Raw genomic sequence first — 23,112 nt, forward strand, 5'->3', positions numbered from 1 at the left:
TATTCTGAACTCAGTGATGAGGACTCTTCATCCTCTTTCTTAAGCCATTTTGAGTGACCAAGTATCATTCTAATGCAAAGGTGGTTTCCTAAAAAATGTCCACGCAACACCGTGGAACATTGGATACTCTTAGATGATACAGGGAGGCAGTATCAAATACTTGTGCAGCACACAGGGAGAAAAGTTTGTCGTGTTTCAGTTCCCTCCCAAGCCTTCTGATGTGTCTCCGCTTGGTGCCTCGCTGGCTTTGACCCCTCTCTAATAAATGTCCTTTGTAACAAAGAGGGAGCAGCCTGCGGGCACCACCTCCTCAGTCTTAGTGCAGCTCCAATTCGCTACATGCCTTTGTTCTCTGTAATTTCATGGTTGGGGCCAGTGGTCCCAGCTGTTTATTCATGGTGGCAATCTGAAGTTTCCCTAAACAAATTGTTATCTTGAAGTTAAAAAAAAAAATGGTGGATGGCTTTAAATATATATTTACTATATGAACCACAGTATCCGTAGTTCAAGGAGATGCAAAAGTCATGCATGTGTGGAAATATCTGAGGTTTGAGAAATGCTGATCCAAAGTCACTCTCTCCTGGCAAAGCCCTTGGGCATTATCTTTTGCCAGAAACTCACTTAGCCTGGGTGCCCCTCCCTCGCCCTGCCCTGTGGGCTCAGAGGGGGTGAGGGAGAGGCAACCTGGAGAAGGGGCTGGAAACCACAGGTCAGCCCCCTCCTCTTGGAGGGGAGGGCAAGAGAGGGGAAGCCAGTCCTGTGACTCTCCCGAGAATCAGATCTGCTTTGGAGACACTGATGGAATGGAGGAGAAGCAGAAGAGGGGACTGGTTTCCCGGCTCCTCAGTCAGATGGAAAGTTGGGGATCTAATAGCAAGAGCAGACTGTTGGTCTCCTTCTGCAAAGGAACGGACAGCTGGAGACGTTTTTAAGGAGAACTGAGTGGATGCTGTCCTGGGAGTCAGACCTGGGTGCCAATCCTGGCACTGCCCCTTCTTAGCCAGGCACCTTGGTCCAGGCGTTTCCTAACACAGCCTAAGGTTTCTGACTTGGGGGAGACAACTTACGGAACTTATAGTCCCCGAAACTCCAGGACCTTTCTCATCCTCACTGCCAGGGAGGGTGACCCATACATCCCAATTGCCTAGACACTCCCAGTTGGCACCTAGTGTTTTGGCACAATTGTGAATAGCACCCCCCATTTACTCCAAAAAGTTAGGACAATAAGTCATAAGATCACTATAGTAAGCCATATCCTTCCATCTCTCCATTTACTACTCTTCATCTTATCAGGTTTGACCTGTCATTACCATCTGTTCAGACCTTTTTTTATTGACTCCTAGTCCTGGCACAACTTTCGCTAAAGGAGATGGTGCCACCAGCACAGTGCCTCTATCCTTATCCTGAGACTGATTAAAACATCCAACAGGACAGGTTCCCAATAGAAACCCCACCCCACCCCCCCGCAAGTTGTGACTAGTAAATCATTACTCCCTCTTTGGATGTGGTCAGCTGTCAGCTGCCAATCTGTCAGTGCAGCCCTGCAGCCCCCAGGGCATCATGGGAGCCCCAAGGCCTGACGGCTCGGCTCGGCTCTGACATGTCCCAGATCTGCCAGGCCAGCGGTCCACTCCTCCTTATCAGAATCCAATGTGGCCTGGCCCCCTTCCTTCCTGTTGTGCCTTTCTGCTCAGCACCATTTTCCAGGCTATCTGACCATCCCTCAGAAACGCACATTTCACTTGATCAGGACAGCATTGAGGTTGCCCGTCTCTGCTCTGGAATTTACCTTCTTCTTCTTGGGAAGTTGGGACTTTTGCCTGTTCTGTCCTCTGGCCTTGGAACATCTCCGTGTCTTCCAGGATTGCTCGTGGTGGCCTGGCAGCTCTCTGTCAAGTGCTCTCCAGACCTCCTCTCACGGCCAGCTGATGAGAGCTCTTGGAGGGTGGCCTGTCAGTGCTGCCTCCATCTCTGCCTTCAGTCCATTTGCTTGCCACCCTCCCACTCAGCACTTTCCTGTCTGAGCACCCTCCTTCCTGAGAGAAAATGCTGAGCCGCGGATGGGAGTCCAGCAGACCCCCGTCCCCCTTGCATTGGCATCACGGTGCCGCAACCTCTCTCAGCATCTTTCGACTTAACCTCTTTCTTTGGCCTGGAACATCAGGGGAAACCCTGAGCATATTTTTGGGCATCAACTTGTGAGACCTTAACCTTCCTGACCTGATTCTTAGCCAGGCACATTTCCCTTATCTCTGTTCTTCTTTCATGAGGACCACCCCTCCATCCGTCTTCCAGGGCCTCCCTCTGTATAGGCACATCTCACCCTGCCATTTGCATCATTTACAATTGTGTTAGAAAATCCCCTTTTGCATCTTCTATCCCTCCTGAGCCGCCTTCTGTTCAGGAATCTGGCCACAGGCTCACCCCTCCGTGCCCTGCTTTATAATAGGGTAGGTGGAGGACAGGGATGTTGAAGGGGAGTGCCTCTCTTGCTTTCATCTGGAAGAATCCCCACCATGAGGCACTGTGAGCATTACTGGGTGGGTCACAGGTACTCCCAGCACTCTGCCTGTCCTGTTCCTCCCACCAGATTCACCTCCCTCCAGATTTGGTCTGAGGTTCAGTTCGAGTCTCCTTTAATTCTTCCCTGACTGCTCAGTTTCATCTCTGGATGTCAGCAGTTCCTTCAGCAAACGTTGTAGCAACAAGTGCATATCTGTGGCACAGGGCTGTCTGTGACACAGGGCCCTCTGCTCTGCAGTTCCTGGAGGGGCCTTGTGCCATCTTGGATTCTCCACCTCACCCTGCCCCGAACCCCACCCATGCCAGGCACAGAACCAGACCCAGAGTTTTCAGTAGAGACCTTCCAAGATCAAGGCCAAATGACAGTGACATCAAGAGTCTCTCTGTCCCTGAGACTCTAGACACCTGAGACCCACCTGCCTCCCTGCCCAGCCCCGGCACCACTCACTGAGGGGCACTGAGGTCTTGGTTCCTTCTTTAAAATTCCCTGGCGTTTGCACTTAAACTTTAGTAATAGCCATCTGGTGCAACTTGCTAGGAACCAGACTCTGTTCTGAATGCTTTTCGTGGATTAACTGATCTCAACCCTTATGACACTGTGAGATGCAGGCATGACTGTAGGTCCAATTTACACATCAGGAAACTGAAGCAAATGCCCAAATTCATGCAGCTAGTAAGTAGCAGAGCTGCGACTTAAACCCAGGTAACCGGGCCCTGGAGCCCTTGCTTAAAACCATTATTCTCCTGGCGAATTATCATGTGCTCCTTCTCTGCCTGAGAATGCTTATCAGCCAGGCCTTCCCCTGGGTGCCTCACTCATGGCCCCAGCCTGCCCAGGCCCAGCACTGGGCTTCTGGGCCCATCCAGTGAGGTGGGCAGGCTGGAGCCAGGTTGGGGGAGGGGTGGCAGCAGCCCAGTTCTTGCTGTCTTCTTGCCACAGACTCCACGGAGCCTTCCAAACCGTGACGTAGCAGCCTGTGCTAATGGTCTTGGAATCCAGGCCTCAGGCGCCCAGGGAGGGTTCTGGGGCCCTGGTGACCTAAGAGCCCCATCTGGGGGAAGAGGAGGTCATGGGCAACAGACAGGGTGGGTCCTAGAGGTGGGACCAGAAGAATGGTCAGGCAGGAAGGCAGGGGCTATGGGGGTGCCTACGGGAGAGACCGAGGGAGCCTCTCCCCTCCTCCTGTTTGCTTTGGACCATGGAGGCCACGTGCTGTGAGCTGGAGTGTGTCTTGGCAAGAGGCTCACTGACAGAGCCTTCTGACCAGGGGAGGCCTGGCCGACGGTGGGCCGCCTTTCGTTGTTCTTAAAGGCACAGCATGACCATGGCAGCCCGCATTTTCAGTGGCTCTGGTCCCTCTCAAATAGAAACCTCAGATCTGCCCCAACGTTATAGGAAAGGGGTCAGGCTGGGTCCAGGGCAGAAGCAGTCCCTTAGGGCCCAGCCTTTTGCCAGGCGTGGTGTGCCCAGGCGGGCGGCACTAGTGACAGGCCCCTGTCAGCCCCAGTCCTCCTCTCAGTATCCCCACCTCCACCATTTGCTGCTCACAGATTCTCACCTCATCGCCTCCTTCAGATGCCCCAAGGAAAGAACACGGGATGCATGGACATATCACCCTCCCAGAGGGGCCGAAGCCTGAGCCAAGGCATGTGTCATGAATGGAGGCAGGTGTTTGAGGCCTGAGACTGTGTCTTCTACTTTTCCTGGCTCCTTCACCACCCTTCTGGAAGCCGCAAGCCTTCACGTGGGCCTGGGTGTACAGTGGTGCTCCGACATGTGAAGGACCCGGAGGGGAAAGAAAAAGCGAGGCCCAGAAGTCACCTAAAGGCTACTGGGTTCTCTAAACTCCAAACTTGGAGTCTCACCCCACCTCCCTGTCCTCTGGGTGCGCGCCCGGGGCTGGTGGGTGGAAGCCCCGCCGTCTCCTGCTCCCCGCGCCAGTGCTCAGTTGCACTGCATCGCGCCCATCCTGTGTGCCATGCAGGGGAAGATGGGGAAGGAGAGCCTGAGTCCCGGCTGACTGTTGTTCTCTGCAGTGTCCTCACGCCTGGAACAGGGCCTGGCATGTACCAGGTGCTCAGTAAATAGTTGGTTATTGAGTTCACCATATGTCCCTGTTGCCAGGCAACCCTCTGGGCAGATCACATCATCCTGGTATGATGCTCAGAGAGGGCCAGTGACCTGCTTCAGGTCACACAGCTAGTATGTGATGAAGCCAGGATCCAAACCAAGTTCTGTCTTGGAAGAGAAGCCTAGGAGGAGCCTCTCAGCTGAATCCTGGGGCCAGCAGGGCCGAGAGGATGGGGAAAGTCAGGGATGGCCTCATGGAGGATGACACATAGAAGGATGGGGACGTTTCAGAGGGAGAGGAAGGAGCAGGGTCCCCCTCCCCCACCAATTGTTTTATCCTAGGCTGAGTTGTGACCTTTATTAACATCCTAATTGTGTGCAGCTGGCCTCCTCTGGGCCTAATGATCTCATTATCCTCTCATTAAGGAGGCCATTGTGGCCTGGTCACCCTGGGGACAGCAGTGGCCTGGGAGTGTCCATTACTTCCTGCCACACTTGGCCAGGCTCAGCCCCTTCCCAGAGAGGCACAGGTTCCCGGCCCCTCCCCCAGGTCCTCCCATCCCCCTCTCTGTCTGTTTCCATCTCTGCCTCTCTCTCTCTCACTCTCTCTGCCTCTCTCTCTTGGTCTGCCTCTCTTTCTGTCCCTTTCCCACTCTGTTTCTGTCTCAGTTTGTGGCTCACTCTCAATTTCTATCTCCACTTCCATCCCCCGCAGTGCCAGCGTTGAGAAGCCCCAGTTAAGAATCAGTTTGAGAGGGCTTAGAAATTGGCCAAACAGGTGGGCCCCATCGGGCCGCTTCCCTGAAGATTATGCTCAGCCTGGAAAGAGAGAGGGTCTCGCTCTTGGGCCTGAGCTTTTCCCTCTTGGATCTGGGGGTCTCCCTTCCCTGCCCAGAGCTGGAGGTGCTATCCAGGCCACCCTGGTGTTGCTTTCTCCTCCCCTCGGCAAAGGGGGTGAAGTGGGTCGTTATTGGGGCCCACGGAGCAGGGCTGGCTGGCATGACAGGTGACATTGCTGTTCTTCCTGGGCTTGGCCTCCTAGGGGAGGGCTGGGCCCTGGCCTGTCAGGCAGCCTGGCTGAACTTTCTTCTTCTTCTGGTGCTCTGGAGACGTGGCCCTCACAGGAGAGCCAGGGTGAGGCAGCTTTCAGGGGGCTGGCCAATTTAGGATTCTCCGAGACGACTTCCCCATTCTGGGGACTTAGCCTCAAAGACCAGGCCTAGAGACCCCAGAGTGAAGGTTTCTCCTGCACGTCGAAGTGTGTGTGGGCTCCTCTGTCAGGATTCCTCTCCAGCAGTTTGCAGTTTCCCCTTCAAAGGAACGGACATGGTGGCCCCTCTCCTGCTCCCTGTCTGGGGGGGCACCTCAGCATAAAGGCACTCCAGGGGGGGCAATGGGCTGCAGGCATTGGTAGAGGTGGGGTGCAGGGGTGTGCTAAGGGGTCTCAGAGCTGGCCCAGGTCCCTTGGGGGGTTCCCCACCATCTCCTGCTGCCCAAGGTCTCTGTGTCTCCCTCCCCACCCCCCCAAAAAAGAGCCCACTCCCCTTCCACCTGGAAACGGGCTGATTTCTCAGGAAGAGGCCAGGTCTGGCAGCCATTTGGCGAACAGTCGCCCCCATCTGGGCACAGGTGTAAGCACTCAGCAGTCCAAAGCTAAGTCCTTTGTTAAAACCTCACTGAATTCCCCAAGAATGGAGGCTGGGAGGACAGAAGAGAAAGACTAGCAGAGGCCAGCTTGGAGTTTGGACCTGTCTTCCTGGGGACATGAAAAATGCAAGAGGTAACCTGGGCTGCTCCCTTGGCGTCCATGAGTGCTGGCCACCTAACCTCCCATGTCCTAAGGCTTTAGTCCTTCATTCAGTAAAGCTCATAGCTTCTGTTCAGTGGGCACCTGCTGTGTGCCAGGCCCCCTGCACTGTTCTTTATCTCATCCAGCCCTCACACTCGCCTGCAAGGTAGATGCTAGTCTTACCATTTTACAGGTGAAGAAACCGAGGCTCAGAAAGGTTAAGTCACTTTCCTGAGACCACACAGCACAGAAGTGGCAGAGATGGGATTCAGACTCAGATCTTTGGCTCCAGCACTTAGGCTCTGTACCTCAGTTTCTTCATCTGCTGGGCTGCTTGCTGCAAGCTCAGTTCTGCCCTGGAGACGAAGTAGACATGCTACTTATAGTCTGAATAAGACTAATTCTCAGAGTGCATAAGCAGCTGTGAATTGTGAGCTTGACGCTCTGGACACTATTAGGATTTGGGGATCAGTTGGGAGGTAGGACAGGAGAGAGGAGGCTGCAGGACCTCTGTCCTGGGGAACCATGTGAGCCGAAGGACAGGAGCCAGGCTGAAGATGGCTCTGAGAAGTGTTGGGCAAGGAGGAAAACCCCAGGGACATCTCCCCTCCAGCCCCATTTCCCACCATGCTTTGCTGTCACGTATTGTGTCAGCTGAGGAAGGAGCAAGCCATGTTGCAGAGGAGAACCCCTTCTGTTCTTCTGGAAGCCCTGAAGGCAGCCCCACACTCTATAGAAAAAAGTAAATGCTTGGGCATGTGCGCACACACATCCAAGTCGGGTCACCAGGCTGTAGTGAGTACCTCCTTATACACTCCTCGGGCACAGACACCCCCAGCCACCCAGGGGTGCTGACTCTCTCGGTCTAGAAGAAATCCACACCGCTACCACCACGCTGCTAATAGCTCAAGGTTTTGAGCTCCTGCACTGTGCTAGGCCCTGAGCTACGTTACTTAATAGCTCGTTTATTCACTTCAACCTTGGGTGGTAGGCTCCATTAATTACTCCAGTATCAGAGAGGTGGCACTGAGGCTCAGAAAGGTTTAGTAACTTGCCCAAGATCACACAGCTAGGAACTAGGAAGCCAGAATCTGAATATGAGTCATTCTGACTCCAGACCCCTAATTATTGCCCTCTACCCCCAGAGGACCCTCACCCGAACACATGGACACTCAAGTACACACAGCCTGCCTCTCTACTCATGGTATACACACACAAAGCACATGCTCAGTGACGTGGACATCCCCGCTCATGAGTACATACATGAAGTACCAGTATTCAGGGACACACATTTTCAGGAGTCACCCCTATCCTTGTGCATACAGCAGGTCTGTACCTTACCCACTTCTGTGGTGGTGAACAGTCTGGGTCCTGGAGCCAGACTGCCTGGGCCTGAAGTCCCGCTCTGCCTCTTTCTAATTGTCATCTGCCTCCGCCTCAGTCTCCTCATCTGTAAAGTGGGGATGATGACGACAAGTAGCACTTTTTCACTAGATTGTTGAAGATTCAGTAAAGTAGTGTATGTAAAGTTAGTGGCTGATGCAGAGTCCTCTTCTCAGTGTCTGGCCAGAATAATCATCGTGTATAATAAATGCTTGACAAACAATACACCTTTGTTCCACGTGCACGTCCCTCACACAGATGTGTACATGGATGTAACCCACCTCCCGTGTACTCAGAAATACATAAGCCTTGTCCACACCTACCCCACATCCACCCCACACACTCTCAGACTCTGCAGGAAAGAGGATGCCGGGTCATTGGACGTCAGCCTGGGAGCCCCTTGGGGCCGGCTGACACCTGAGCCCTCTGGGCCGGGAGGCTCCACCCAGGGGTTCAGGCTCTAATTGCTCCTTCGTGGAGCAGCAATGACTTTGGGCAGGAGCCCTGGTTGTAGCAATTGACATCTGAGCTGCTGGCATCTGGGAGAGGCCTGACAGCAGCCGTGGGTGGGCACAGGCCCAGGAAGCCTCCCCTGGAGGCCCAACTGTGTGACTCATGCCAGGGCTCCTGGGAGGTCAGCATGGAGCTGGGGTGGGCACCTCTGCCCATGTTCACCCACACCCACCTGGGCGATATTTGAGCCTGTCCATCTTAGTGGAGGTGCCTCACAGCCAAGCTAGCAGCAAGCTCTTCTCTGCAGGGCCTGACCCAAGAGGGATCTAAAACGTGAAGCCTCACAGCCCAGCTCTGCACATTTCAGGGCTGGAGTGGAAGTCCAGGCCAGTGTTCCTGTTCAGGAATAGTCCAGGTTGGCAGGGACCACCAAGCCATGAAGATAATGAGGGTCTCACCCCAAGTCTTGGGGGTGCAGCAGGAGAATAGGATCCTAAGTTGCTGCCCTGAGGTGAGGAGATGATCATGGTTAGTTGATAATGTGGCCCAGGTTCCGCAGAAGCTTCTGGTGCAGTGCAGATTTTGAGGTGGAAAGGACTCAGAGGAAGCCCTGGCACATCCACGGGGCACCTAGGCAGTGTGAGGTGCAGAGCATCATGCCACCCTGCCCAGTGGGCACCTCAGCCACATATTTGGCTCCTCAGCAAGTCTCTGCCCGGCTACCCCTGAGTGCCAGGCCTATGCATCAGAGAAGGAGGAGGGCAGGACTGCCCTGTGCCTAGGAGTTTCCCTGGGCAGATCAGTCCAGATCCATCCCTGGCTCCTGGGGGAAGGGAGGAAGCAGAATATGCATGGAAGGGTTCTCAAAGGGTGAAGTGAGGGGGAGAAGAGATGATCCTGCCAGCAGAGAAGAGACCTGAATCCTGGGTTTATGGGGCCCTTGGAGCTGAGGAGAAAGGTCCATGCAGAGGGCTGGTCCCCAAGGTAGCCAGGCGGGGAGAGGAGGAGAGCAAGAGATCAGCAGGCTGGTGGACTCACTTTACACCAGATGAGAAGACAGGCTTGGATGGGCCCAATAGAGAAAATTCCCCTGGAGCCATTGGAGGGGCTTGCCTCCTTCAAACTCTGCTGAGGATGACTTTGGAGCCCAAATTCCAGAAGTAGAGAGAAGGCTTAGAGGACAGTGACCCCAACCATCCAGGAGACCACCAGGTTCCCTGCTTTCCTGGGAAGCCATGGGCTAACACAGAAAAAGGAGGGAATATTCTCCCAGTGGAGACAGAGAGAAAGACGGTTGTTTCAGAGAATGGAGTTGGCAGTGGGTACATGTTGGTGTAGAAAGAGACTGGGAGAGACTGGGCATGGAGGGATCTCGGCAAACCCTCAACAAGACACGTGCTTCCAAGCTCTGCTGTTCGAGGCACATCCCTGTTTTGTCTGATGACAGTAAGATCCCTGGCCCCAGCCTAGGCCCATCCTGGGGAAACATTCTGGGAAGAAAGGCTCCCCTTTGAGGCCAGGGCTTCAGGGTACTTCTTTCCCTACTGGGACTTGGCTTGGCTTTGAGGGGTGGAACTGGGGTGATCAGTTTGGGGGAGGGTCTAGATGAGATGTATTAGGCAACACCTGTGTGCTTTTGCCATTGGGACCTGGACCTGGGGAGTCATGTGAGAGCCTCAGCCTTGAGACCCCCCCCAAAAGTGACGCCAAGTTGGGAATTGTGGGGACTGCTGTTTGGGGCTCTTGGAGGTTATCTTGGGGAGGGACTGCTTACTCAGAGCGATTTGGAGGGCTCCATCCTCACCTGCTGAGATCTGTGGTTACAGATGCCCAGTGGACTGGAGTTTTAGTCTCCAAATTTGACTCATGGTGATGGACCTTCAATCATGAACCATGGTGATTCCTGGGTAGGGATGGCATTGGTGAGGACTCTGCAGTTCTAGTGATGGAAACTGCTATGGCTAAGTTAAACAGCACAGGAAGGTCCTTGGCTCATTGTTATTAGGAAGTCCAATGGGGTAGTCTTACTTTAGCACATCTGGAACCTGGAGCTCTAAATGATGTTAATCAGGACTGACTTTCTCCATCTCTTGACTTTGCTGCCCCTTTATTGACTTAACTCTTGGGCCATCTCTTCCCACATATCCCTGCGATTCCTGTTTTATGTGGGATTTAGGATTCAGAAAGCACCCATGTCAATTCCTGAAAAAAACCCTGAACCATGACAGTGTCCTGGGAGATGACAGACCAGTCAGAAGATGCCTGGCCAGACATGTGCACTCCTGTGGTCAAGGAGGTGGAGCCAGAGGGCAGAAAGCCCTGTGAGATGGGAATCCCTGTCCCGTGGCCTCCGCTTAGGTTCTGGGGAAGAATACCTGGTTCTGGTGCTTCTTGGCAGAGACCGTTGAGGTCCCTGAGAGTGCTCCCCCAGCGGCTGAGAGAAGGAGAGAAGACAGAGACGACTACAGAGACCCCAGGCAGAGACTCCTGCAAGACCATGCCTTCTGGCTTCTTTGGGGCCTCTATCAGCCACAGCGTCTTGAGCAGCCACATCATTGTGGCCTGGGCCTCAGGGAGGACGGTGGCGCTGCCCACTCAGTGGCCCCATGCCTGGTAGGCCCAGAATGTAGGCTACGAGTGTGATGAGGGTGGCCCACGCCCATCCCACTCGGGAAAGACAGGGGAATTTACCTGAATCTGGCAGAGGGCGGGAAGGAAGTCATCCAGCCCAGGTTCCAGAAGGGCAGTGACTCAGCTCAGGCCTCCGAGCCAAGTAGACCTGGGCCTTGAGAGTTCAGACCTCTCATCCAGGACTTTTTCTTTTCTTTTCCTTTTTTTTAAAGATTGGCACCTGAGCTAACATCTGTTGCCAATCTTCTTTTTTTTTTTTCCCCCCTCATCTTCTTCTGCCCAAAGACCCCCAGTACATAGTTGTGTATTCTGGTGGTAGGTCCTTCTGGTTGTGCTGTGTGGGACGCCGCCTCAGCATGGCCTGATGAGCGGTGCCATGTCCGTGCCCAGGATCCGAACTGATGAAACCCTGGGCTGCCAAAGTGGAGCATGGGAACTTAACCACTCGGCCATGGGGCTGGCCCTCTTTTTTTTTAAGACTCTTATTTTAGAGCACTTTTAGGTTTACAGCAAAATTGAGTGGAAAGTACAGAGGTTTCCCATATACCCCCTGCCCCCACATATACACAGCCTCCCCCGTTACCAACATCCCCCATCAGAGTGGTACATTTGTTACACTATTGATGACCCTACATCAACACTTCCTAATCACCCAGAGTTCATAGTTTCCATTAGAGTTTACTCTTGGTGCTGTACATTCTCTGGGTATGGACAGACCTATAATGACATGGATCCATTGTGAAGGTATCATATAGATGTTGTGGCGTTTCATGGGCTTTGAAGAGCTGCAGGCACAGAGTTGTAGAACTCCCTGGAATGGATGGGGCACAGGATACATTCAAGACTAAATCACAGGGGCTGGCCCCGGGGCCGAGTGCTTAAGTTTGCGCGCTCTGCTGCGGCGGCCCAGGGTTTCGCCGGTTTGCATCCTGGGCGCGGACATGGCACAACTCATCAGGCCACTCTGAGGCGGCGTCCTACATGCCACAACTAGAAGGACCCACAACTAAAATATACAACTATGTATTGGGGGGGTGGGTTTGGGGAGAAAAAGCAGAAAAGCAAAAAAAAGATTGGCAACAGTTGTTAGCTCAGGTACCAATCTTTAAAAAAAAAAAAAAAAGCACTAAATCACAGGCTATTTGCTATCCCAGGACTGTCACACAGGGCAGCGAGGACCTAGTTGAAGACCTAGGAGATGACCCTGGGTTCTGAGGTCCGTGCAGTGGTGAGACTGTTTTCCTCTGTCTCTCTCTGTTGTCATCATAGCAGCCCTCAGGCTGCCTCCTCCACCTCCGGGTGCTAAGCCCAGCTGGGAGTACCTGCGAGGCCCCCCAGCACGCCCCTTCTTCAGGCAGCCACTCGCTGCTGCGAAGAGTGCTGGAGCCTCAGTGATGCCCAGGCAGAAGCTCCACGGTCCCTTGACAGGGAACAGTGCAGATTTGGAATTCATGAGCTCTGTCATGGACAGAAGAGAGAATCGGTCCCAGATTGCTTTGGGAGGCAGAGAAGGATCAGGAAGGGATGGGGACAAAGACAGGATCCTGTAAAGAGTATGTTCTAGAAGGAACTGAAGGCAGTTCAGCAGAGTCCCAAGACCCGGGCTCTCAGAGTACTTTGCTCGGTCAGTGTTTGTTTGAATGATGAATGAATGAACCAACGAACAAAGAAAAGAAAATGAATGAGCCTTTATTATTTGGCCGTGACTTTCAAGTGTCACTTGAGCGTGCAGTACCCACTTAAAAATGTCAGCACACTTAAAGGGCAGCTGCAAGTAGCACCGATGTAAAATTACCACTGACCCGGATGGGAAAGGGGAACAGCGACCACTGGAAGGCATCTGTGAGGCACTGATGCCCGGATGCCTTTGAAAGCAGAGAAAGCAGCCGAACTCCAGGCCAAACCAGCGGTCCTAATGGTCCACTGAAAGACTGGCAAGGGTCTCTGTCTGGCCAGAGCTCCCCTGGCCTTTCCTGCAAGGTGACTTTCACACATTGGACATATTGTTTCAATTTCATTTTTTAATTTTTTCGTCAAACATTTGTGAAGTGTGGGCCGCAGTCCATTGGGCCTCTGCTCAGAGAGCGTGTTGGTCTCGTCTTCCTTAGCGAGGCTGGATGTGGACCAGGCATTTGCCAGGCGGCAGGCTGTCTGGCGCTGTGCCCTCTGCGCTGCTCCTTCCCTCCTCTGGGCCCCAGCCTGCCTCTGCCATCCTGCTGGGCTCTCATGGCCCTGTTCTCTCTTGTCCCCTCCACAGGCTGGTGGTTTGTGAGCACTTCTGAGGAGCAGGGCTGGGTCCCTGCCACCTACCTGGAGGCCCAAAATGGTACTCGGGACGACTCAGACATCAACACCTCCAAGACGGGGGAAGGTAAGGGCCTGCACATTCGGGGTAGGAGGGGGGTGGGTAATGGAGCATGCGCAGGGAGCTGACTGCCACTGGTGCCCTCGGGGATTGGTGCCCACCCCATCCCTGGCCCCAGGAGTGAATCCGAGTCCTCCTGGAGGCAGCTTTCCCACTCCTCTCCCTAAAACCATCAGAACCATCAGAAGGGGCTGTGTGCCAGTCCCTTTCCCCAGGATCCTGTCTCACTGAGGCTGACCCACAAGCTCACCTCCCAGCCCAGGCCTGTCCCTGCTGGCCCTGACGTGGGGCTAAAATTAGAGGGGAAATTCCCTTGGGATGTGGATCTCAGGCTTTGGCAAGTTATGGGCAGAGACTGGGAAGAACAGTCTTAGGACTAGACCCCCAAAGCTCCCTCTCCCTGTAGAAGCCCTGGGTTCCTGTGGGGGCCCCCACAGAGATCCCCGTCCCACACTATGCTCCCTGTGCAGGGATGACCCCAAGGGGCAGTGTGCATACAACTTCTGCTGTGTGTGTGTTATGGTGCTCAGAGGCCTCTGCTCTGGGTGTCTGTTAGCCTGGCCGAGGGTGCAGACTCAGAGGGCAAGTCTGTGAGTCATTTCTCAGTGTCGCAGGAACCAAAGGGTGGCTCTGGCCCCTGCACCATCAGCCTCTCTGATTAGCTCTGGCCTGGTGAGGGTTTTCTGGATCTTTCTGGTTGCATTTCAGAGAGCCTGCCTCCCCTACCTCCCCAGGCCAGCGCTGGCCTGGACAGCCTGTCTGTGGACTCAGGTATTCCCCGGAGTAGGCTGCCCAAGCCAGTGAGTGTGAGCCACCACTAGTTCCTGGCCCCCTGTTCCTAATGCCTTCCAATCCTCCTGAGTCCTGGCAGCAGGAACGCTTGCCCTAACGGTCAGTGGTGACCATCCAAATGGGCACGTCTGGGAGCCAGGGGGATGGAGGCCTGCCACCCAGGGCTCAGGCCACCTCCAGGCCTGCCCCCCCACCCCATTCCCCACTGCCCAGGCCAAAATACGCAGCCCGCCGAGTGCCAGCTCCTTTATTCATCCTTCCTCTAAATGTTGGTTACTCAGCAGGCAGTTGGAGCCCCACCCTTCCTCTCGTGTAAAGGCTTTATTTTGGTCCCTTGAGCAGAGCTGCAGTCCCTGCAGTGCACATCCACCTTGTGACAGGTTTCCAGGGACTAGTCCCCGTCAGGAAGGGCCTGTACGTTCAGGCTGGGTGCCCAGTCCTTCCTGGCTGCTCCCTGAGCCTGGGGTTGAGCCTGCACCCCATCTCACCTCTGGGTCCCTTGCACCTCTGCAGCGCCGGAGGGTCTTGACCCCTGAGCTGGGTCTGGTCTAGTCTGTCTACAGTCGCCAGGCCTCAGCTCCTACCCAGCACCACATTCTGCGGGGCATCCCAAGGCCTCTCAGAAATAACATTCCCTAGAGGGTGCTGTCTCGCTCAGTCCCAGGTACCTGGCCTAGTGCTTTAAATGCCCTCGCCTCTACCCTGGGAGGGCACTGTTTCGACCCCCATTTTTCTGATGCAGGAAGTGAGGCTTCGAGATGTTAGCTATGTAAGCTGTCTTCGTCAGCCTTGAGCCCTGGTTGGCCTCCTTTGCCCCACGGTCATCACCACTGTGCTGCATGCCTCTCCATGAAGCATTTTGCTTGTAAGCAATGCTAGAAGAGTGTGTATGTGGAGTCAGAGCCCTGCCTGAAAAGGCTATGTCAGGAATGTCACAGTGGAGATGTTGGGTTGATGATGGGAGGACCAGGACACTGAGTGGGCGGGAGAGAGCCTGAGAGGTGTGTGGACACAGATGTAAGCCTGGTTGGAAGACGGAGCAGGTGCTTTGCACAGAACAAGCAGTAGTGGGTTGTAGAGAATTTTGACCTTGATGGAGTAAGAATCAGGCAGCCAGTGCAGGTTCTGCATTCAGAGATGTGTGTGCACACACATGTGCACGCAGGGTAACCCTCCTTAAAATAGCTTCCTCTGCATGCTTCTGATAGGACCTGTATGCCACTACCCCTGGCAACCTTTGGGCAGCTGTGAATTCCATCATCACATCTTGGGCATCCCCGCCAACTCTACTGAAGGACTCAGGGCTCAGCACCCCATCCCAAGGCTCCGCTGCTGTGGGATGTCCACCAGTTTCTCTGCCCCCGCAGCCACGTGCCTAAGAGATAAGCCTACCCTGGTCCCCTCTCTGGCCATCTCTACCCCAGGCCTGTTGCCATCCCATCATAGGTCCCCTGACCCCTGTAGACAGAATTGCAAGCCTTCATCCCCTCAAAGCTTCTGTAACAGCTCATGGTTCATTGCTTTGGAAGGAAAGAGACAATGGCTATTTTGGTTTATTTCTATCATCAGACATTCTGGCATATGTTCATGTTTCTCCTAGAGCCAGGTGTGTTGCATAGAACTCAGAAATGTTAGGGGCCGGCCCAGGGGCACAGCGGTTAAGTTCACACATTCTGCTTTGGCTGCCCGGGGTTCGCCAGTTTGGATCCCGGGTGCAGACATGGCACCACTTGGCAAGCCATGCTGTGGTGGGCATCCCACATATAAAGTGGAGGAAGATGGGCACGGATGTTAGCTCAGGGCCAGCCTTCCTTAGCAAAAAGAGGAGGATTGGCAGCAGATGTTAGCTCAGGGCTAATCTTCCTCAAAAAAAAAAAAAGGAAATGTTAGCAGTAGGGGCTAGGAGGGCTTTAGTGGAGGTGCAGACCCTCTCGCGCACTGATGTGGAGGAGGATCCAAGCCTGATGCTGGCAAGGTGCTTTAGTGAACCACCAGATGCATCGCCTCCCAGAGGTGAGGATATGGAGGCCTGGAGAGGTAGCACCTCCACAGGGCCCCAGGTCAGTTTGGCAGAGCCAAGACCAGAACCTGGGTTCCTACCTGTGTCCCTGTGACCCCCAGCTACCGGCGATGACCTGCCTTCCTCCTGGTGGGATAGCCCTGGCACTGGCCCCCATCTGTGCCTTCTCCACTGTTGGCAGGCTAAGGGGCACAGGATCCCAGGGGAAGAACAGCATTGCAGGGCCTAGAGTCCAGGCTCTGGGGCCAGCCTGTCTGGATCCACATGTTGTCTAGGCTCTCAGGTGTCTGACTCAGAGGGTTCCTTCATGACCTGTGCCTGTTTCCCATTTCTAAAATGGGGACAGTGCCAACCACACAGAGCTTTGGTGAGGCTCCAGTGAGATGGTCCTTGTAAATGGTTTAGACCAGGTAAACATGACTACGGTTAAGGTGACCCCTGGCCTGGGCATCAGCTGAAGCTCCTCTAGAGAAGTCACACACACCCGCTCGGAGCCCTGCTGTCAGAGTTCCTCCCAGTCTGGCCTCACCCCCAGGCCTGGTTTATTTCCACAGAGCCCAGTCAGTCCCTGTCAGGTGGTGTCGACCCCCATGACAGATGAGGAAACAGAGACCAGAGAGGGACAACAGCCTGCCCGGGGTGACACAGTAACCTGGCAGTGTAGCCTGGACCGAATGCACACCTCCTAACCTTTGGTCCACGCCTCTTGCTTAGGAGCAGGAGGTCGCCCAGGGCGCTCTCCTTCCGGGAAAGTGAATTCTTCCCAGGAGGGCTTGCTGGGCTTTGGCCCAGGGGTGTCTGGACAGTTTTACTCTAACTGCTGGCCTCCACCAACCCCAGACCTGGCCTGGCACCCTCCTTCTGCAGGGCCAGGAGTTGGGGGCCGGTTGGCATGCTGGAGCCATGGTGTGGTGTCCTTTCCAGCTGGGTGTCCCATAGGAAGGCAGGGGGCATCTGGAGCTGGGCCACTGCCACCCGAGGACCAGTGCGGATGCTGCCCCAGAGAGGGTGGTCTAAACAAAAGGTCTGGAGCAGTGAGCAGCCAGGAGGCAGGTCCTCTGTCGTCAGAACTCCAATGGATGGCATGTGGAGAAGTGAAAAGCCAAGGCGCGGGGCCACCTTTGCTGGGCCCTGGGGATGCGGAGACTCAACGTCTTTGTCTCAACAGCCTCACTCCAGTGGGAATGACCGAGAAAGCAGAGACATAAACAAACCCAGAGCTGTAAGAGCTATAATCTCTGTGAGGAAGGGGCCCCAAGGCTCTCCTGGCCACATTTATTCTTCCACACGTGGTACTGGCAGACGGTGGCTGGTTCCCAAGTGAGACTTGGTGAGTGGGTGAGTGGAGAGCAGATGGACGTAAGGGCCGTGCGCTGGGGCCCCAGGCCCTTGCGGGAACCGGCAGAGCCATGGCGGGAGCATGAGCTCTCCCTGGGGCTGCAGCGGAGGGCCGTCCTTGCACCAGGCTGGAGCCAAGGCCTGTCTCCACCTCTCAGGTGCTGGGATTGTAAATTTGTAGCCCCTCCCAGGTTCAGGGGTGTAACCCCCGGGGTTTGGCTTTGGTTGAGTTGTCCCCCACATGCCAGCGTTGTCACTTGTCACATCTGTCCCCATCCAGCAGGGGTGTGCCGGGAGGGCTCCGACCAGGAGCTGATGACCTGGGCGTGTGAACCTTCCCTCCCTCCATCCCTTCCCCGCCCCATCCCAACCCGTCTCATCCTCATCTCCATTCTCTCTGCCGGTTCCTGTCGCCCGCGTGTTCCATCGCCATCTCCCGCACCAGTGTCCAAGAGACGCAAGGCCCATCTGCGGCGCCTGGATCGCCGGTGGACCCTGGGCGGGATGGTCAACAGGCAGCACAGCCGAGGTGACTGTGGGAGCCAGCTTGTCCTCACCCGCAGCTGCCACCTCTCTCTCTCTCTCTCTCACTAACGCCTCTCCTCCTTTCCGGGCTCTACTCTGCTCTGCCCAGTGGCCTCTTCACCCAGATTCACTGGCCAGACCTTTCTCTTACTTACTGCAGCTTGGAGGCTGGGGGGAGGAAGGCGGGCGTGGGGGCTGTTTGGGAATTAGGATGACACTGGGGGCGGCTCTGGCTCCTGACAGCATCCTGGGGGTGGGGTTCATGGGACTTAGGACATGATTGTGGGGGCTCTAAAAGAGGCCACGTTTGCCTTGCAAGCTGCGATGAGAACTGAGTGTGTCTATGACTCTGCAGGGGCCGTCCACTCCCCCCCGCCCTTCATTACCTCCTTCCTCTGGGAAGGTGCTCCCTCAGCCAAAGCTGTTGTAGCAATTACTTAGGGACAGAGTAGGAAGGAGGAGTAGCCCACAGCCCTCCTCCTTCAGCTAGCTCCCAGGAAACTAGAAGGGAGCCAAAGCCAGCCCTGGCCTGGCCCCAGGGCACAGCCCCCGCAAGCTCTGATGGAGGGATCGGGTCCAGTCAGGAGCTTCCAATGTCTCCAGCACTAGCCATGGGGACTTCAGGAGGGGCCCGATCAAGAGGATTCCAGGGAGGCCCCAGGCCTGCCACGTAGGCTGATCAGGAACCAAGACATATGCAGGCGCAGGGCCTTTCCAGTGTCTAGGAGCTGGGGAGGGAGGGAGAGAAGGGGCCGGCCTCTGAACAAACCCCTGAACATCCACAGAGCCCCGAGGCCAGTGAGTGGCTAGTTTCTCCTGCCTCGAGAAGAGCACATCGTGTGTGTTCTGGGCAGTGATGGCACAGCTGGGAGGTGGCAGTAAGCACTGGCCTCTCTAGAATGGCAGGGATGCCCTGTGACTTGTACCCCCTCTCCCAAAGCTTGTTCCTGAATGACTGTAAGACCATATTTTGGTATCTACCCCCAAGCCCTGGGCAGCAGGAAGCCTGGACTCTGGGGTGGCCTCTGTCTGTGGCTAGCCCGGCATCAGGCTGAGTGCTGGCCGTGAGGAGCCCAGCTTGTCCTGAGGGTGGGGTGTGGGTTGGACCATGGGGTCTGGTGTAGGGCAGGGGGCTGAGTTGTGGATAGAGCAAGAACAGGCTGAATGTAAAGCAAAGGCACCCTAGAGCTAGGAGGAGTGGGACAGCCTTGCTGGGGGGCCAGGCTGGGACACAACCCCCGGCCTTGGCGGTGAAGGAGACTGGGATGCTGGCCTGGGAAAACAGCAGGGAGAAAGGCTTGACCTTCCCCCGTCCCCTCCAGCATCTGCTCCAAACACCATCACACATTCAGCCCCAAATACAACTGCCTCCACAACCACCCAGACACATGCAGCCAGGGAACCACTACCACCCATGCACAGCCTGTTGGCCACAGGCATGGCTGCAGTACACTCTCCCATCCAACCCCCACACAACTGCACATCCACGGTCCTGTGCACACAACCACTCACAGATACGCATATGTAATTACACTTATGCAACCACACGTGGACCGTTCCACATATACATGATTTACGCAGTCACAAATACGTTGCCCACACGGCTAACTGCTCATGGCCACTTCATAGGTACAGCTCTGCAGCAACACCACAAGTACACACAGAGCTTCATATATAGTTTCATCTACATAACCCCTTGTGCCACATGTACATAGGTGCTGTATTCACAATTACAAACATACAGTGATATATATAGACACAAATACCCAGCTAAATGCCTCATTCTCTCGTCACCCCTACATATGCAGACACATGCCCACAACTTCTCTCTCTCTCTCTTAAATAAGAGACCTAAACATTATTTCCCAGTCTTAGCCCTCAGTTAAATCAGGCAGCCAAGAAAAGCTTGCAGAGAGTTGGCTGGGAAAAACGTTGCTACAAACAGCGGAGCTGACGGTGGGGGAAGCAGGCAGTGGATCATATATAACCAGACAAGAGAAAAGCAGTGCCTCCCCAGGGCCTCCACTCCCCATTCCCTCAGCCAACCAGGCCTTGGAATCAGAAGGCCCCTTGCAGTGGGGTTGGGTAAGTTGTGGGGGCCGGGAGGGGAGCCGGGGAGACTGCTGACGGCGGGGAAAGCGTTTGGAAAGAGGAGGCGTCTGTGGTTTGGAACTGTAGGGCTTTTCAGCCCCTGCCTCCAAAACCAAAACAGGCCTGTCCACCTCCCCCCAGCCACCCACCCACCCAGCCTGTGGGCGGCCTGGCCAGCCCTCCCTGGGGCAGGGTTGCCACCATCCTTTGATGGTACATCAGAGTGACCACAGCCTCAGTGCTTCCCAGAATCCCTGAGGTGCCCCCCGGAACTCACAGCCCCCCTCCAGGTGGGGTTTGTGGCCCCAGTCCATTGGAAGGGCTGGCTCTGCTGCCTCCTCAGGGAAACCTGTGAGTTGGGGGCCTGAGACCCCTGTGGCACGTGTCCACATGAAGGCACTCCACACCTCTTCCATCTGAGCCAACCGTGGCAGAGAACTGAGCCCCTAAACAGACCAATTGGAAGAGTTGCCCTGCGTGGGACCAGAGCTCTGAATTCTCATCACCTGGAACATGCACAGTGACAGGGCGGACCAAGCCTCTGAGCCAGCCAGCTCTCTTACTGGGAGCACAAACTCCCAGACTTCTGTGTTCACATCAGCCCCAGGGCCACCACGACTAGGGCCTTTTGCAGGAGCAGCTCAGCTTTACCCAGTAAAACTGATATCCTTGATTCTGCCCACCCCAAGAGGGTCAGGGGAATGTGGAACGCTTACATGGCCCACGGGGCTCCATCCTCAATACACGGGGGGCTGCGGAGGCTGGTGCTTGGGGTGCACATGGTTTAGACCCTACTCTTTGCCATACAGCAGGGCTGGGCTCCTCGGATCTTCCCAAGAGAAGGACTGTAATTTTTTCCCTGCCAAAGCAACTTTGCCTAGGAAAACTTTAATGATGGCTTCCTGCTCGAACCACAGGCTTTTAAAAATAGCCCAGCTGAACAAAGGCAAAATGTGGAGCCCAGGCCTCGCCTCACCCTAACCTCAGAACTCCAGGTCCCCAGGGCCTGGCGCTGCCCCTCTAGCCGCTGCCCAGGCCAGGATTTGCCGTGCCCCACTGGAAAGTGGAGCAGGCCCAAGAGCAGGCTGGACTGCGGAACCCTGAGCTGCTCAAAGGCCCGAGTCAGAATCTGGCTGAATAGGGTTCTCAGGCGCTCTTGGCAGCTCTCTCCAGCGTGACCGGATTGGACTCTCAAAGCTTCCAGGAGCTGGTTGACGCCGAGAAAGGCCTTCACCTGGGAAAGGTCTGCCGTTGAGAAGAGCATGCTGAAGAATCGTGGAGGCTCGTCACTCACCGTTTGCCTATTGGCAGCCTTTCAGATTCCGCCCGCAGCCCATCCCTGGGGCCTGGCAGGGCAGCTGCGTTCGTCCCAAAGGGAGCTGCTATCTCGGCCCAGCACAGGGCTGCAAACAGGACCCTGATAATCCTGGGCAGAATGAACAGATGGCCCTCCTGCAGGGGGTGGGGGTGGCGGCTGCCCTCCTCCCCCATTGCTGCCAGAGGCTCAGGCTGCCCGTCAGCGTCTAGCTGAGGAGTCCAGGGAGTGGTGGTCACAGCTGGGAGTCGGTGGCAAGGGGTGCGCAGGCGTCTTAGAGACCCATGTTCTGTGCCAGCGTCATGCTCTTTTGAGCTCCCAGAACGTCTCCTGCTTGGTGTCGCTGCTCAGTTCCCCCTTCTCCCCATCGTGCTCCGTAGTCCCTCTGGAGCCCCTGCTGTGTGCCAGACACTGTCTCAGCCTCAGGGAACACCCAGGCTGGAGAGGACAGTGTAGGTTCAGGGTGACCCTCCCAAAGGGCGTGGCCAGATGGCCAGTTCTTCCCTGTCTGTCTGCTCTTCGTTCTCCCAGAGGGTGAGGGTGAGGGAGCATTCTCCTTCTTGAGGCCCGAGCGGTCCTCTGGGGAGGCACTCCACCCGGTGTCAGGGTGTCTGTGGCTGGCCAGCTATGGGTCTAGATGTCAGTGGCTTCCTGGGGGCAGGCAGAGCTGGACCCTAGCAGACAAAGAAGCACCTCTCTGGAAGCCTGAGCAAGGACCCCTGTGGAGGCAGCAGGACCCTCTGCCGGGAGAGGGGCTGAGGGAACCAGGGAAGACGCGTGTTGTTCAGCCTCCCAATGGCTCCCCTCAAGCTTTTCCTGAGCTCCCACAGGGCACCTCTTTCCCATTGCCTGGGGAGACCCTGAACAAAGCCCGCAGTCACACCTGTGAGAGCAGAGCAGGCCACTCCCCAGCAGGGTCTGCCACACCGCCTGGTCAGCTCAGCACACTGTCCCACTCAGTGCCCCGTGAGGTCCTGCCTGGTGTGCTGCACTTAGCGCTGCCACTGCTCATTTGGCCACAGGACCCTTATCTTAACAAGACACATAGAACCACTCCCATGGGACGTGTGTTCCTTGGAACCCTCTTGGGGAAGTTTCATGATCAGGTGATCAGATTAGTGGTCAGGGAAGGCTTCCCTGAGGAAGTGCCCCTGGAGCCATTGGAAGGTCAGACAGGAAAGATTTAAGGAGTTGAGGTGGGAGAAGGGCCCAGAGAGCAAGTCTGCAACAGAGATGGAAGGGTGGCACCTTCAGGGAAGGAGAGGGCATGCCACGGGCCCTCAGGGTATTCAGGGGACACCCAAGGTTGGTCTCAGACTTCCTGGCACAGGACTCCGAAAGGGCAGGTTCCTCCCAACCCTGCCCTCATCCCTGGGAGCTTCTGGGACGCTGAGGACTCCAGGCCCCAGCAGCCTGGCTGTCGTTGTTGGGCTGGGAGGCTGGGAGAGCCTTTACGTTGCCTGGGGCTTTGCTAGACCACCTGGGGCCCTGGCTGGCTTTGGCACACACTGGGAGTGAGGTTTGGACCCTTCTGTTCCCTTTGCTGAAAAAGCCCAGAGGCTGACCCAGTGCACCTTGGCAACCAGCTAGGCCAGGTCAGGCCAAGGAAGGAGGAGACAAGGAGGAGGAGCCGCAAAGTAATTGTGCTTTCTTGCTTTGCCCACCACCCACAGAGGAGAAGTATGTCACTGTGCAGCCTTACACCAGCCAAAGCAAGGATGAGATTGGCTTCGAGAAGGGTGTCACTGTGGAGGTGATCCGGAAGAATTTGGAGGGCTGGTGGTACATCAGGTAGGAGCCCCCACAGAGGAGCGAG

The 23,112-nt window shown here is 55.6% G+C and overlaps 1 protein-coding gene across 4 annotated transcripts in view; it reads left to right on the top strand.

The window, feature by feature from the left end:
• SH3PXD2A (SH3 and PX domains 2A) overlaps positions 1–23,112 on the top strand; it is a 245,523-nt gene that overhangs the window by 200,233 nt on the left and 22,178 nt on the right. For all 4 annotated transcript variants that reach the window (XM_044751533.2, XM_044751534.2, XM_070483796.1 and 1 more), the window contains 3 exons: positions 13,108–13,221; positions 17,811–17,894; positions 22,970–23,087. In XM_044751533.2, coding sequence (XP_044607468.1) covers positions 13,108–13,221; positions 17,811–17,894; positions 22,970–23,087 — 316 coding nt within the window. The remainder of the gene's footprint in view (positions 1–13,107; positions 13,222–17,810; positions 17,895–22,969; positions 23,088–23,112) is intronic.

This window comes from Equus asinus, chromosome 2 (genome assembly GCF_041296235.1).
Source record: "Equus asinus isolate D_3611 breed Donkey chromosome 2, EquAss-T2T_v2, whole genome shotgun sequence".
NCBI classification, from domain to species: domain Eukaryota; kingdom Metazoa; phylum Chordata; class Mammalia; order Perissodactyla; family Equidae; genus Equus; species Equus asinus.